This window comes from Solanum verrucosum, unplaced genomic scaffold, assembly GCF_900185275.1.
Source record: "Solanum verrucosum unplaced genomic scaffold, falcon-dt-bn FXZP01000143.1, whole genome shotgun sequence".
Lineage (NCBI taxonomy): Eukaryota > Viridiplantae > Streptophyta > Magnoliopsida > Solanales > Solanaceae > Solanum > Solanum verrucosum.
This window is the reverse complement of record NW_026020238.1, coordinates 379063-394934: the sequence shown is the minus strand read 5'-3', so window position 1 is coordinate 394934 and position 15872 is coordinate 379063. Positions and strand designations below refer to the sequence as shown.

General features: G+C 36.9%; 1 protein-coding gene across 3 annotated transcripts in view; it reads right to left on the bottom strand.

Moving 5' to 3' along the window:
* Positions 1–15872, bottom strand: part of LOC125832797 (cyclin-dependent kinase E-1) — a 34422-nt gene that overhangs the window by 15879 nt on the left and 2671 nt on the right. For all 3 annotated transcript variants that reach the window (XM_049511988.1, XM_049511989.1, XM_049511991.1), the window contains exons 4-12: positions 15775–15817; positions 15550–15648; positions 12394–12463; positions 12196–12290; positions 12029–12062; positions 11865–11949; positions 11667–11744; positions 4445–4492; positions 3724–3756 (exon numbers count right to left, since the gene is read on the bottom strand). In XM_049511988.1, coding sequence (XP_049367945.1) covers positions 3724–3756; positions 4445–4492; positions 11667–11744; positions 11865–11949; positions 12029–12062; positions 12196–12290; positions 12394–12463; positions 15550–15648; positions 15775–15817 — 585 coding nt within the window. The remainder of the gene's footprint in view (positions 1–3723; positions 3757–4444; positions 4493–11666; positions 11745–11864; positions 11950–12028; positions 12063–12195; positions 12291–12393; positions 12464–15549; positions 15649–15774; positions 15818–15872) is intronic.

Below are 15872 nucleotides of genomic sequence, written 5' to 3'. Positions count from 1 at the left end.
TTTAACAGAGAATTTAATGTTCCTGCAGCCCTTCCACACACAGGAATCACTTGGTGAGCTTACCAGGGAGATGTTTCCAACAATTTCTAGTAAATTTCTCCTTTTGACCTCCAGGCCATTAAAGTTTCTTCTAAGCAGAAATGTCCAGTCGTTGTCATATCAACAATCAGCAATAACGCAATCTCTACAGCCTATGTTGTACAGATCAGGAAAGGAGGCAGCCAGCAAAGCATATTATCCCCAAGACTTTTTTTTTTATTTTTTTTATTTTTTTTTATCCCCAAGACATTTTTCATTCCAGAAAATTTAATTATCCTTCAATTCCCAATTACCAGCTTGGTATGTTCTTGGAATTTATCTCACAGGCTATTTCTATGCTTCCAGAAGGCTGATCCATGGGGTGTACTAGTAAAAACAGAATTCCCATAATCCAGACACACGTATTTTAGCTTGATACATCTTTCCAATGCTCCTTGTTGTAATCACTCCACCTCCACAGCCATTTGCACAAAAGGATCTTATTTTGTAGCCCTAAATCTCCAAAACCCATTCCTCTGTTTTCCTTGCATAGTAATACTTTCTCCCAGCTGATCAAATGTCTTTTCTTGACATCTTGGTTCCCTTCCTATAAAAACTTCTTAATTTGTCCAGCTGAGCTTCCATTCTACCTGGAATGGCAACCAATGACATTAAATAGATTGGTATGTCATCAAGAACATTATTCAACAATGTCATTCAACCACCGAGTGACAGATACTGTTTTTCCAGGTACAAAGTTTTCTTCTCACACTTATCTGTGTCTACCTTCCATATGCTATGATCTTTGTACCTTGCCTCAAGAGATAAACCAAGATACATAGTGGAGAATTTTTCAACATTGCATCCCATTGCCTCAGCAAAATCTTGAACCAACTAATTTGCAGTTATCGATATTGAGCCCCACATCATTTGTGTGGGATGGATACATGGACTTCTTATATGATCCTCCCCTCCTGAGCTAGCTTTTGGAGTTGAATTAGGCCCAAGGTTTATTTCTTTACAACCGAAAATGAACTACTTTTCTTCGGGTTTATATGAAGTCCAGACTCAAACTCAATTAAAAGCCCCTTCAATCAAAGGATTTGCTCCTTATCTACGTCACAAAAAGTCAGTGTGTCGTCAACGTACAAAATATGAGAAAGATTCACACTACCTCCAACATTATCAGAAATCTTAAATCTCTTCAGCCAGTTTAACTCCCCAAGTGTCTCTCCACAACCATAATAAAAAGGTGGGCAACAAAGAGTTGCCTTGTCTCAATTCTCTTTGGAATAGAAAAATCCAACATGAGTGATTGAAAACAATGGAAAATGTGACGGCCACGATGCAGAACCTCATCCAGTCAATCCACCTATCACCAAACCCCATCTTATGCAATGTATATTATTATTATTATATAGAAAAGGCCATAAAAATGGTCGTAAGCCTTCTCCCAATCAAGTTTCAGTGGGCCCGTTCAAAACCTAACCATAACAGATAATCCACCACAAAATTAGCTTATTGGCTTATTGGCATTGGGTTATCGGATTAACTATTGGTGAACAGATTAAAACTTCATAATAAATGGTTTATCGATGCGGGGGAGGATTACTCAGTTTCACCGTTAACCCAGTAAGAATCATCATATTTACATCTTTACCCCTAAATATATAAAGTATCTATTGTAAATCCAAAAACTAAAGCCCCATTCATTATTCTATTCACTTCTTAGCTTAGGAAATAATGAATGTATTTGTGTATATCTCAATATGTTGTATTTGTGCATACTTTATTTTGTTGTGTGATAAAAACGCACCACCTAAACTTAAAGGTAAATTCTACATAGTGGTGGTTAGACTGTTCTTGTAATATGGCCAGTCAAGAACTGACATGTTCAAAAGATGCATGTTGCATAGATGAGGATGTTGAGATGGATGTGTGGGCATACTAGGAGCGACAATATTGGGAATGAGGTTTTTCGGGAGAAGGTGGGAGTGGCCCCTGAAGCGAACAAGATGAGGGAAGCGAAACTAAGATGGTTGGGCATATGAAGAGGAGGTGCACTGACGCCCCAATGAGAAGGTGTGAGACGGTAGTTGTAGGGAGCACGAGGAGGGTAGAGGTAGGCCGAAAAAGTATTAGGGAGAGGTAATTAGACATGACATAGCTTCATATTACCAAGGACATGACTTAGATAAGGAGTGGAGGTCGCGTATTAGGGTAGAAGTTAATAGGGATAGAGTGTTGTCTTACCTTTGTTATCTATCGTCATATATTGTGTACGATGTTACAATTATCGCACTATTTTGTTGTTGGTATTGTTCTTTTCTTGTAGGCACTACACAACTTTTCATATTTAATGTTATGTTTTCTTCATTGTTTTCTTCTTCTGTTACTTTAGTTTGATGTACTTGAGCCGAAGGTTTTTCGGAAATTGCCTCTCTACTTCCACGAGGTAGTGGTAACGCCTGCGTACAACCTACCCTCCCCATACCCCATTTAGTGGGATTTCATTGGGTATGTTGTTTTTATTTTGTTGTACTGTTCTTTTACTTCTATCAAGGTGTTTTAAGTGAGTATTTCAAACTAACATTTGCCACTACCTTGTTAGGTGTTGGATGATAATACTTAATGAATACTTGTTGATGTAGTCATACTGCACTTGTTGCACTATGCGCAGATCAATTACTAATTTGTGCTCCAGCAAAACCTAGGAGTAAGTCGAGATTGTCGTGTTGAGCTGCTTGATCCAATCAGCAGCACCTTGGAGTCTCTTCTATTTTTATATGTTGTTCATTATTCCAGATAGTACCACATTGTCAAGACACTTGTAATATTCCATTATCTTAGATACTCATAATTTATACCACCAGTCCCCATGAATTGGTAATGATTATTCGCACTATTTTTGTAATAGGGGTCACTGTAGGGGAAACGGAAACCATTGTATCTTCTAAAGCAGCAATCTCCCTTCTATCCATCAACAATTAAATTATCCAAATTTTCTCCCCAAGTTGCGGAACTAACAAGCCTATTAGAAAGTCAAATTAGCAACTTTACATGAATTGTCTCCTATCAATCATGTTGTGATTTGAAATACCTTTTGGGTTCATGTAATGGTTGGGTTAGGTGCCATCGCAGCATAGGAAAATTGGGTTGTGACTCTGTAAGCACCTTGGAAAGAATTTTAATATGCTGGCCCACTAAACTAATGTGTCAGATCTCTGACATTATTGCATTTGGTTTCTTGGGTATAATAGCAATGAAAGTAGCATTGGAACTTCTTTAACATACATCTCTCACATAGAAATAATGAAAAGAGTATTTAATCACATCTTCATTCACAACAGTCTAAGCAGTTTTCCAAAAACTGGCATAGCAACTTGGTACTTACATGTATGTACCTATTAAGTAGAAAATCATAGACAAATGGCTACATAAGCGTACTGCCAGTTTTAAGCACAAAGCGTAGGAAAGTGCCAATGTCAAGAGTGGATAGAATATTCTCTTTGTTGGAATCAATGATCAAAAAGGTTATATAAGTATTAAATTTACAGCATGTGTAAATGGATATAAAAAGGTAGAACTTGTAAATCTCAATTTTCATAATACTCAAGTGTTCTAGCATATGATCTCATCAAACTAGCTTAATGAAGTTCCTATAAATCAATTGTTTGCCAAGAGACTGGAAAGTTGTGTACTTACTTGCGGCCAGGTAGAGGTTCCATCCGAAAGTACCTATAAACCAGAAAAAGTAGAAAGCTTTAACAATGATACTTGGGAAGCACCACCTATTATCACAAGATATCAAAAGAAACTCTAGGCCTTCACCTTCCTGGTTTAGAACCATATTGGAAATAGTAAAACCAATGCAAAAATAGAATTCCTCTATTTCATATTTTCATTTCAAGAAATTTCCAAGATCATGAAAAGTGTTCGGTATAAAAAGGAATAACCCCAGATAACTTCACTAGGCCAAACACTATGCCAACTTTCCACTTCAAGGAGAAAATCTATTAGCAAGAGGCCTTGCTTGGCTGGAAGATCAGGTGAAAAAGTTTATGACATGGCAAATGCAATTAAATAGTGAAAATATGTTGACCAAATACGTTCAACAATTGATTAGTAGAGTAAGCCCAGTGCTTAAAGGATGGAAATAGGACATCAAAATTCAAAATGGTAAATTTTGTTATCTGGGCAGGTGACAACAAAAAACTAGGGAAGTAGTTAACTTTGTCTATTCTTTTGATCAGAGACATATAAGATAATCAAGTAGTGAATATGTATGAACCATTTTACAAATTTATTTTGTGATGAAATATGTCCGTCATTTTCAGAAGCATTTGTAAGTGAATAACGCAATAGAGCAAAGAGTGTGTGGGTGTGAGGGTTGGGGTGGGGGGGAATCGAGATGGAGATGTCATACTCATGCTCGAGAGCTTGTGTTGCTGTTATTCTTTTACGAGGATCATATCTGCATATTAGATGACGTTAAATATTATGTTAATCACAATTAAATAGAAGCTTCTGGAATATAAGTAACATGTCAATAACAATTGGGAAACAAACATTAGGGCATAAAACCAAATAGTATTATACTTTAGTAAGGCATTTTAAAGGAAAAAATAATAAGAGAAGGTAGGTACTTCTATTGTATATATCACCAAAAAAGTTCTCTAAGACAAGTATTTAGTATTTACAAATACAAAAGCTTCCTTATATAGCTATGTATGTAGTGTATTCACAAACGCAATCATATGGTCTATATCACTGACAATTAGATTTTAACACCAAAAAGATACACGGTACAAGCATGTACATTTCTATAAGATAAAGAACTCATATTTTCTTCAAAACATCTTTCGTTTCTTTTAAAAAAAACAAATATATGGACGTTGAGGTGAGATTAAATGGAATTGGTTGTGCCCAAATGCAAATAATTCATATATCTAGGCTCGAGGTTACAGAAGAATGTTATGATAGAGTAAAAAAAAGTTTACACAAAATCAAAACAGGATGGTCGAAAATGCAAAAGTGCTACAGAAGTGTGGTGGAATAAAAGGATACTTATAACAAAATAAAAGAAAGTTCTATAGAATTGTTATAAGACTAGCAATATTACTCCCTCCGTCCCAATTAAATGTCTTACTTTCCGTTTTGGTTTGTCCCAAAAAGAAAGTCTCTTTCTAGATTTAGTAAGTTTTCCAATTCCAACCTCCTACATGACAAGTTCAAACCCACAAGATTTAAATCACTTCACACATCTTTAATTTAAGACCTCTAGATTTAAGCATGCCTTTATTAATTGAACTTTGTACCCAGACAAACTAAGACACTTAAATGAGAACGTAGGGAGAGTATATGAGAGTGAATGTTGGTGCAGCGGCCCTGTAAATTTCTCATGGCTTTAAGACTTTAAAGTGTGCTGATGAATATTAGAAATTACTTTTTGCATACAAAGGGGGATACGGCACTAGTACAATATCACTTCAATAACTCATGCGAGCAACTGGTCTATGTAAATGCGAAACCGGGTAGCATTATTTATGTGGAAATCTTGAGTTGGGATTTTGGAGCTAAAAGTATTATATATGCAGCTTAAAGCCAGTTTGGAACAGAGGGTGCAAATGTTCAAAAGATACAGAATGATGAGTCTTGACATCACGTGCATGATAGCCCTAGAATGAGAAGATTTCAGATCATATGAAAATACTATTATGAATGGTCGCACATTCCAAAACGGGTTATTTGCATTGTTGTACATACGTATGTACATAATGTTTAAATGATGATACTTTATCTTTGTAAAAGTAACCGCACTTAATACGTTTAAAATGACAATGCTAACTAAAATATAAGATGGTGCATGGGTCAGATAGAATGGTTATATTGGTTCGCTCGGTGCAAGTTATTACTTATATATAAAGTATAAAGTACATACAATAATTTATAATTTATTACTGATATTTTTATTTGTTTTTTAATTTGGTAACTTTGTATTGTATCACAAAACAGTACATGGGTCGTATTGTAACCTTATGTACAAGTGTACTCCTGATTTCACTTCTCTACGTCTAAATTGAGTCTAACACATCAATAATAGAGACAGTGTCATTAGAGTATAATTGATTACACCAAAAGACTTAAAGTAAAATGCAGTTTAGTTTAACTTTCTGCACATTGTTCTCTATGCTCTCAAAACATCTTGAATTCCTTTCTTTCCAAACAGCCCACCAGATAGCCCCCGGGATAATTCTCCATCTACCTCTGTCCTTAGCATGTACACCTGCTTCCTCCCAGCATAGTAATGCCCCACCTTCCTGGCATTGTCTAGGAGATGCCTTTGAGGCTAGGAATATTCTCCACAGATGATGGGTGTACTTGCAATGTAAAAATAGATGGTTAACAGTCTCAGATGTTTCACCACATAGGAAGCACCTGGAACACAAGGTTCTCCCCCTCTTCATAACATTGTCCTGTGTAAGGACTGCTTCTTCTGTTAGAATATGAATAGGTTTATACAATCCTATTAGAATAGGAATAGGTTTATACAATCCTATAAGAATAGTAATAGGTTTATACAATCCTATTAGAATAGAAATAAGAATACTAAATAGTATCCTACTTGGTAAAGGATTGTATTCCAGGGTCTATAAATAGGGTCTCAATGTAATACTGTAAACACAACAATTCAATAATATTTTTTTCCTATATTTCTCACATGGTATCAGAGCCTCTACGATCTTGGTAGAAAATCAAAGAGCTTCCGCTGCTGACGGGTGGCACCCATATATGCTGCCCGTCTGGCCAACGATTATGTTAGCAGTCACCGTGTATCTTTCCGATGACTATTTTCTCATATCTAATTTGTATAGCACCATGCATCATTCTAGTGACTACTTTCTTATATCTAATTTGTGTAGCACCGTGCCATCATTCCGGTGACTGTTTTTTCATATATAATTTGTGTAGCACCGTGCCATCATTCTGGTGACTACTTTTTCATATCTAGTTTGTGTAGCACTGTGCCATCATTCCAGTGACTCCTTTTTCATATATAATTTGTGTAGCACCGTGCCATCCTTCTGGTGACTACCTTTTTTTGCATATTTGATTTGCGTAGCACCGTGCATCTCTCTGGACTACTTTTCATATTTAATTTGTGTAGTACCGTGGATTTTTCCGAACTATTTCTCATATCTGAGTAGCATAGCATCATGTGTCTTTTCAGTGACTTCTCAGATTTGATTTGCATAGTTCCATTCGTCTTTTCGGTGACTCCTTAAATCTGATTTGCATAGGGTTGTGCCATCATTCCAGCCCTACCCGTATAATTTTTCTTTTTCAGTAGGGTCGTGCCATCATTCCGACCCTACCCATATTATTTTTCTTTTTCAGTAGGGTCGTGCCATCATTCCGACCCTACCCATATTATTTCTCTTTTTCAATGGGGTCGTTCCATCAATTCGAACTATCCTATATAATTTTTATTTTCTAGTTGGGTCGTGACATCATTCCGACCCTACCCATATAATTTTATTTCTTAGATTGTGACCACTTTTTACCCATCAAATCTAATATTCCGGCATATGAGCATGTTTCGGGCAGTTTTTCGGTGACTTGTTTAATATCGACTGTCTATTGATTCCAACATGAACCATGCACTTTATACTAGATTTTGAGCACTTACAAAGTTCGCTGCATTGTGAAGAAGTCTATATGGAGCAACCACCTAATTTTGTTTCTCAGGGGGAGTTTAGTAGCCTTGTATGTTGATTACGTAAGTCACTCTATGGTCTGAAACAGTCTTTGCAAGCTTGGTTTGGGAAGTTCCAACACTATAATTTTATCACTCTGTGTTTTATCGACATTATGCATCAAATTCAGTATTTCATGAGAAGATCAAGCACATTGAAATTTTTTGTCAATTTTGTGAAGTCGAATGATCAACTCGCAGATGTCTCACTAAGCCCCTCATCGGTCCTCGTGTTAATTACATTTGTAACAAGCTAGGTATATGAATTGTATGCACTAGCTTGAGGGGGAGTGTTAGAATATGAATAGGTTTATACAATCCTATTAGAATAGGAATAGGTTTATACAATCCTATAAGAATAGTAATAGGTTTATACAATCCTATTAGAATAGGAATAGGAATACTAAATAGTATCCTACTTGGTAAAGGATTGTATTCTAGGGTCTATAAATAGGGTCTCAATGTAATACTGTAAACACAACAATTCAATAATATTTTTTTCCTATATTTCTCACAGCTTCTTTAGCCATTGACCAGACAAAAAAGGAGACTTTGTGAGGGATTCTGCTCTTCCATATTTGCTTCCAAGGCCAACTTGAGCACTGTTGATCTGTTTGATCCATCAACTTGTAGGATTTGTTGACTTTGAACACTCCCTTGTCATCTCCTGTCCACCACAATTTATCCTCACCTGGCTGTAGTCCAGTGAAAGTGTTCACCGTGTTTAAAAATTCAGCAACTCTCACTATTTCCCAATCATTAAGGTTTCTTCTAAAAATGAAATTTCATCCTTGTGGTGACCAAAGATCTGCTATAGTGCTTTGTTGAAACATGATTAGGTTGTAGATGTCTGGAAAGAGATCTTCCATGTTGCCTTTCTCATGCCAAATGTCCTTCCAAAATCTGGTCTTATTCCCATCCATTACTTTTGCCTTTGAGTTACTTTTAACTTCATTCCACAAGCTTCTGATGAACCTCCAGAGGCTAACACCATAAGGAGTGGTTACTTCTTTAGTTATCCAATTGTCCTCTTTTTCATATTTAGCTCCAATTACTTCCCTCCATAGCATCTGGTTGTTGTTTGCATACTTCCACAACCACTTCATACTAAGAGCCTTGCTTTGCAATTTCAAATTCTTTATTCCTAGACCTCCATTTTCCTTGCTTGTCATGACTTCTTCCCATTTAACCAAATGAAAACTTTTCTTTTCTTTGTTGCCTTGCCACAAAAAATTCCTCCTGATACGATCCAACCTCTTAATGACCCCTGGTGGGATAGGAAACAGGGACATCATATAGGTTGGCAAAGCATCAAGTACTGAGTTAATAAGGGTCAGTCTACCCCCCTTTGATAAGTACTGAGACTTCCACTTGGCCAATTTCTTCTCACACTTCTCAATCACACTATTCCATATGTCTATGGACTTGGATTTGGCCCCCAAAGGCATTCCCAAGTATATAGTAGGCAGAACTCCTATTTCACCACCCAGAATTGATGCTAAACAACTCATGTTGTTTACTTGATTTATAGGATACATCATACTCTTCCTCCAATTGATATGCAAACCAGAAATACCTTCAAATAAGACCAGAATCACCCTTAGATACTTCAGTTGTTCTTCCTCAGCATCGCAGAAAATCAAGGTATCATCTGCATATTGCAAGTGTGTGACTTCTAGTCTCTCAGTACCTTCTCTGGCCACATCAAAACCCCTTATCCAGCCTCTCAAGTTAGCAACTTTTATCATGTTGTTTAAACCCTCCATAGTGATCAGGAATAAAAAAGGTGACAAGGGATCCCCTTGTCTGAGACCCCTTTGGGTTTGAAAGAAACCTGCAGGGTTACCATTGATGAGTACTGAGAATCTTACAGTTGATATGCAAAACTTAATCCAGTTCAACCATTTCTGCCCAAAACCTATCAGGTTCAACATCTTCATTAAGTATTTCTAGCTAACATGGTCATAAGCTTTCTCTATATCCAACTTACAAAGGACACCTGGCTTCTTTTGGTTATTTCTGGAGTCAACTGCTTCATTTGCAATCAAAACTGCATCCATTATCTGTCTCCCTCTAACAAAAGCCATTTGTTGTGAGTCTACCAACTTGTCCACCACCCTTTTCAGCCTCTCAGTAAGAACTTTGGAGATAAGTTTGTAGATGCTACCAATTAGACTAATTGGCCTGAAGTCCCGCAACTCCTTGGCACCTTTCTTTTTGGGTATAAGAGCTATAAAAGTTGCATTGAAACTCTTCTCAAAAACTTCATGTTCATAGAAGTTTTGAAAGGTGTCCATGATGTCTTGCTTTACCACATCCCAACATTTAATAAAAAACCCCATAGTAAAACCATATGGACCTGCTGCTTTGTCAACAGCACATAACTTCAGACATCTCAACACTTCACTTTCCTCAAAGTTGCTTTGTAGAGCTTGATTATCTTCTTCTGTTAGGACAGGACATTGCATATTTATGTACTCAGGTCTCCACTGAGATGATTCCTTATACAACCTTTTATAATATTCAACAATTTCCCCTTTAATTCTGCTTGGCTCTTGATTCAGTTCTCCATGTATCATAAGCTGATCAATGTTGTTGTATCTCCTATGTGCATTTGCTATCTTGTGAAAGAATTTAGTATTCTTATCACCTTCCTTCAGCCATAGAGCCCTTGATTTTTGTCTCCAGGAGATCTCCTCCTTTTTTATCAACTCTTCATATTTCAACATCAATTCAGATTTTTTGGCAGACTCCTAATTAGTAAGGATTCTGTCTTCCCTCTCAGCTTCTAGATCAGCCAACTGTTCAAGCAATTTCTTCCTCTGTATACCCAAATTTCCTTCTTCCCCATTCCTCCATTCTTTAAGTTTAGTCTTCAGAGCTTTTAGTTTGCAAGCCAATCTATAATCAGGTTTCCTGTGAAGTTGAAAGAAGACCACCATTCTCTGACTATGTCAATGAAGCCCTCAGATTCTAACCACCAATTTTCAAATTTGAAGTAACTTTTGTTCCTTTCCCAAGACCCCCCTAGTAAGGCTATAGGAATATGGTCTGAAATCAACCTTTGAAGTGGAATCTGTTTCAAATTTTGGAACTTGTCATCCCATTCCTCTGAAATTAGGATCCTGTCAATCCTGGAGGCTGCTTCCTGTTGGTCCCCTTTGAACCAAGTATATGTGACATCCTCAAGTTGCAAGTCAACTAGTTTCATGTCTTCAATAAAATCAAAGAATTCCTTCATACCCCTTGTTCTTACTGTACAATTCTTCTTCTCAGATATGTATCTTGTTACATTAAAATCACCACAAATAGCCCATGGTCCTTCCATTAGTCCTCTGACTGCACTCACCTCTTCCCACACTATTCTTCTTTCCTTGTAACAGTTTGGGGCATACACTCCTGTGATGTGGCATTTAAAATCTTGGAATTGAGATTCAAATTTACATGTGATGGGAGTATGCCCCTATTTCTAAGATTTCCCCCTTCCAGGCTCTCTCATCCCACATCATCAAGATCCCCCCTCTTGTCCCACTGGATTCCAATATATGAGTAATTAATGTGATACACATGTGCAAAGCACATACACTTGACTAGTTATGTGTAAGCGTGCCACCTCAAACAAAGATTAGCACCCCCTAGAAATTTAGCATGCATACCATCAACTAGCAGGCTTCACGGAGCTCTCAACTGAGTTGTTTAGGTTCTGGAATTCCATCTCTAGTTGGGGCTTTCGATTCGAAAAAATGTGGTGCGGGTTCATCTCTCTCGACCAGTTCAGGTGAGAGGGAGGATGTAATTCAGCTCGAATGAAGTGAGAGGGCTGAAAAGGAAGCTCGCATATCATATTGAACGCATTAAAAAATTTATGTTACATTAAGAAATAAGCACATACTCAAGCATCTTCGAAAGGAGGTCGTATGCAGGACTTTTGGGAGACATGTGCAGAACACTATAAAGTGCAGGATTGTCACTGCAACGGAAACAATAAAAATTTTAGATGACAACTCCAATTGCAAGCAAGGTAAGGATAGCAAGAGAATTCACTGCTAAAAGAAATTTTTAATACTAAAAATGGTATGAAAGAACCTACTACTTATGTCCTTGAATACGTTGCACATCAGATTGCCAATGCGGAAGGTTTACCAGTGTTGGCCATTTTTCTGGTGTGGGATGTCCTGACACAATATGAACTTAGCGCAGTGTTCAAATCAATGCAAAGGGAAAAAAAGAGAATATACAAAAATTAATGCTCACCAAGAACCTTAAATATCTTGTCCAGTTGGTCAAGCTACATTACGAGAATTGTGTATTAGATTACTAAAATAAGAAAATTACAGGGTAAAAAGGAATAAAAGGTATGTTATAGAACCTCCAAAAGGAAAAGCATAAAAAGCGATGCTGGAGAATATAAAAATATTAACCTGGAAAGGGTTTGGTGTGCCTTTCACTTCTTGCCCTTGAAATAGTGGCTTTAGAGTAAGAAGCTCAGCAAATATACAGCCAACGGCCCACATATCTACATAAACACATTTTTTCCTCTTGGTTCAAAAAGAAGAAAGGAAATGTTTGCTTATTTAGAACAACAATTATCAAAGTTCAAAAAAGCCAAAGGGTCATACCAACTGCACTTGTGTAGTGTTTTGCCCCAAGCAGTAACTCCGGCGCACGATACCAGATAGTGACTACAACCTGTCATTACTCAATGTACAACTTTTCAGAGTCACTGCAAAGCAGTGATGTCCAACAAAGAAAGTCAAACATGCACCTATGAGGAAGAAAAGAATCAAGGAATCATCTTTCATGTATTTAACTTCCAGTCTTGCAGCTCAATCAGAAAAGCAATCCATATAAAAATCCAGGACTGTTGAGTTTGTTCAGAACAAAAGTATTAACACAGCAGAGTTGTAACAATCAGAAGTAATGTGATGCTGCTCAGATCTATTTCGCTCATTCTCAAACTCTTAAAATTATTCTCCAGTTCGAACACTGCTCATATATATATTCATTTATGCATGTATTCCTAACATAATCTATATGACTGATCTGTTATATATATATATTAAAAAAACATGTGTGTTAGTGTAGAAGAATCGATGTCAGCTGGTGGATGAGGGTTGGGGGGATGACTTCGCTTTTGTTGAATTGTACCCAAGAGATCTCTATTACTTTGATACAGATAAACAGGTATTATTTGAAGAGCCATATGTTTTTGCCTATCCTCAATATATATATATATATATATATATATATTAAAAAAACATGTGTGTTAGTGTAGAAGAATCGATGTCAGCTGGTGGATGAGGGTTGGGGGGATGACTTCGCTTTTGTTGAATTGTACCCAAGAGATCTCTATTACTTTGATACAGATAAACAGGTATTATTTGAAGAGCCATATGTTTTTGCCTATCCTCAATATATATATATATATATATATATATATTAAAAAAACATGTGTGTTAGTGTAGAAGAATCGATGTCAGCTGGTGGATGAGGGTTGGGGGGATGACTTCGCTTTTGTTGAATTGTACCCAAGAGATCTCTATTACTTTGATACAGATAAACAGGTATTATTTGAAGAGCCATATGTTTTTGCCTATCCTCAAAATAGATCAAAGTAGCACACAAGCATCTGAGCCATTCACAAGGGCTCAAGCCAAAGCTCTGGACACTTGCAAATGCTTGTAATATAGTGATTAAAACATCATTATATTTGGTGGGTTGATTAACAAAAAAAACTGGAAGAAGAGTCGAAAACACTATCTGGATCGTCTCCACGTTTCGGAAGCCAGAGGTCACCAAACATCTCCAAAAAATGTGTTTCATCTCCCTGAAGATCCCCCCACTATCTGGATTATCTCCACGAAGATCTCCAACTTTCTGAAGCTGGAGGCCACCAAACATCTCCACAATAGGCAACCAGATCCACACTTTAAAGTTGAATCATCAGAGCTCAACAATTTTGGTATGTTTCCTTTTTAGGCCTAGTTGAGGACTTACCTAGTATAAATACTTTTTAACTAAGAGTAGAAACAGAGCTTACCTCTTTGATGAATATTGAACCAGTGGGAATCGATAATCTTCATTGTTTCTTCAAGACTATTCAAGCGGGTTTTCAAGGGGATTACTGTTCTCTTGAGAGTATCCAATAAAGCTTGGCTCTAATTGTAGCTTAATTAGGACAGTTGTACTTCCATGAATGTTTTATATTTTGCTTCCAGTTTAGTCTTATCTATATCCCATACTTGTTATCTTTAATTCTTGTCTTTCCTGTTTTAATCGACATCGATCCTCTACACTTTCATATAAGACTTGTATAGCAGGGTTTGCCCACAACATCAATAAATTATTACTCAATCAAAAAAAGAAAAAGAAAAACGACTGGACTTTCAACAATCACATTTTTGGCTCCACCATTCATTGACCAGAAATAAAAGATAGGTGATTAATAAGTCTTTAATATACCAAGTGATGCTTTTGACAGTTCTAGTATCAGTTCTCTCAAAGTTGAAGGGTTAAACATTTTCCATAATGGCATTTATCTGTTTCATTCTGGGACCAACTTGTTTTGATTTCAAAAACGAAAACAGGATGTTACAAAAAAACCTGATCATTGGATTCACCTAGAACAAAAAAGGCAAGTCAGGTATTTCTTATGGTTAATCGCCAACTGCTGGGCTGTTTCTCAAACTTCTTAAGTTTCTCCTTGGCCCTTTGTTTGTTTGTTTGTTTGTGTGTGTGTGTGTGGGGGGGGGGGGGGGGGGGGAGGGGGGGGGAATGAAATTCCATACGGAGATTAGTTAGGTTTAATCTCTTTCAAACATTAATTTATTAGGGCTTTGGTGATATTTTTCAACAAAAACAAACATAGCCAAATCAATCTTCCAAATCCAAATGGTTAAGAATATTAGATGATATTGTCTACCGATTAGGATTACTTAGAATTAAATAGATCGATTCTTGTAATCAAGTAGTCAGAATATTACCTTTCCTTTTTAGCACTTGTACATTCACTATTTATACCCAACTGCTTGAGGGAATAATTATGCTGTGTTGTGTTCAATTCTCCCTTTCTTGTCTTATTTTCTCACACAAATATTCACAATTACTTTTTCAAAACAAATAAAAAGATTAATTTCTAAAACCAAAACAAAAACAAAACAATTTGAAATCCAAAAACCACCAAAAGAATAGCAGAATATATACTATTGAAAATGGGGAGACTTATTGCTCCAATATCAAGCTGCCCCAGAGCAAAGTGGTGCACCAGCAGTCCAGCACCAATAAAACTCTTTGACAGATTGGAAACCATAAATTGCAAAAGCTTTTGAAAGAGAAAGATAAGAGACAAGGGAACGATAACACAGTTGATATGGTGTAGCTTTTTCTGGATAACTACAGTATCCGGGCCAAACGGACACCTCGACTAACCCACCAAGTATCTGCTACCTCCCACCAGCACAAGTACCAGATAACTAGATACTTTCTACCACATAACCTTTCCATCAAGGCTTATAGAATTGGGAACCACCAAATGTGGTTTTTTTTCCTGCTTAGATTTGAACTTTGGTCTTCCATAGTCCATTCCAGCTCTAGTGACTGCTAGACTACACCTTGTGGGTGCCCACTTAACAGAAAATAGCTTAAGCTTTTATATATAAGGTGTAACTACTTTACTGGGAAAGGGGAAGCATAAGCACCATCCACAACAGCAATCACAAGTTAAACCAAAAAGAGGAGATGGAGAAGCTATAGTCGCAATAACAGGAGTAACTCACCCCATTCTCAGCTAATGGTTTCAATGGAGCTTGATAAATTCTTGCAAGGCCGAAATCAGCAATTTTAACAACTCCATGTTCTTCTCCCTCGCCCATTACCTGTAAAGGGAAATGAAGGATACAAAATTAGGGATGTTTTGATTACAAGAATGTCATATGGCCCAATGCTACTGTAAAAGAAAATGTAAAAGAAGAGAAATTAGGATAGACAGGCCAGAACCATACCAAGATATTTGATGGCTTTAGGTCTCGGTGTACAATCCAATTACTACAACGAAATGCAAAAGATAACACTAAGGCAATATAAGAATATAGTTATAAAA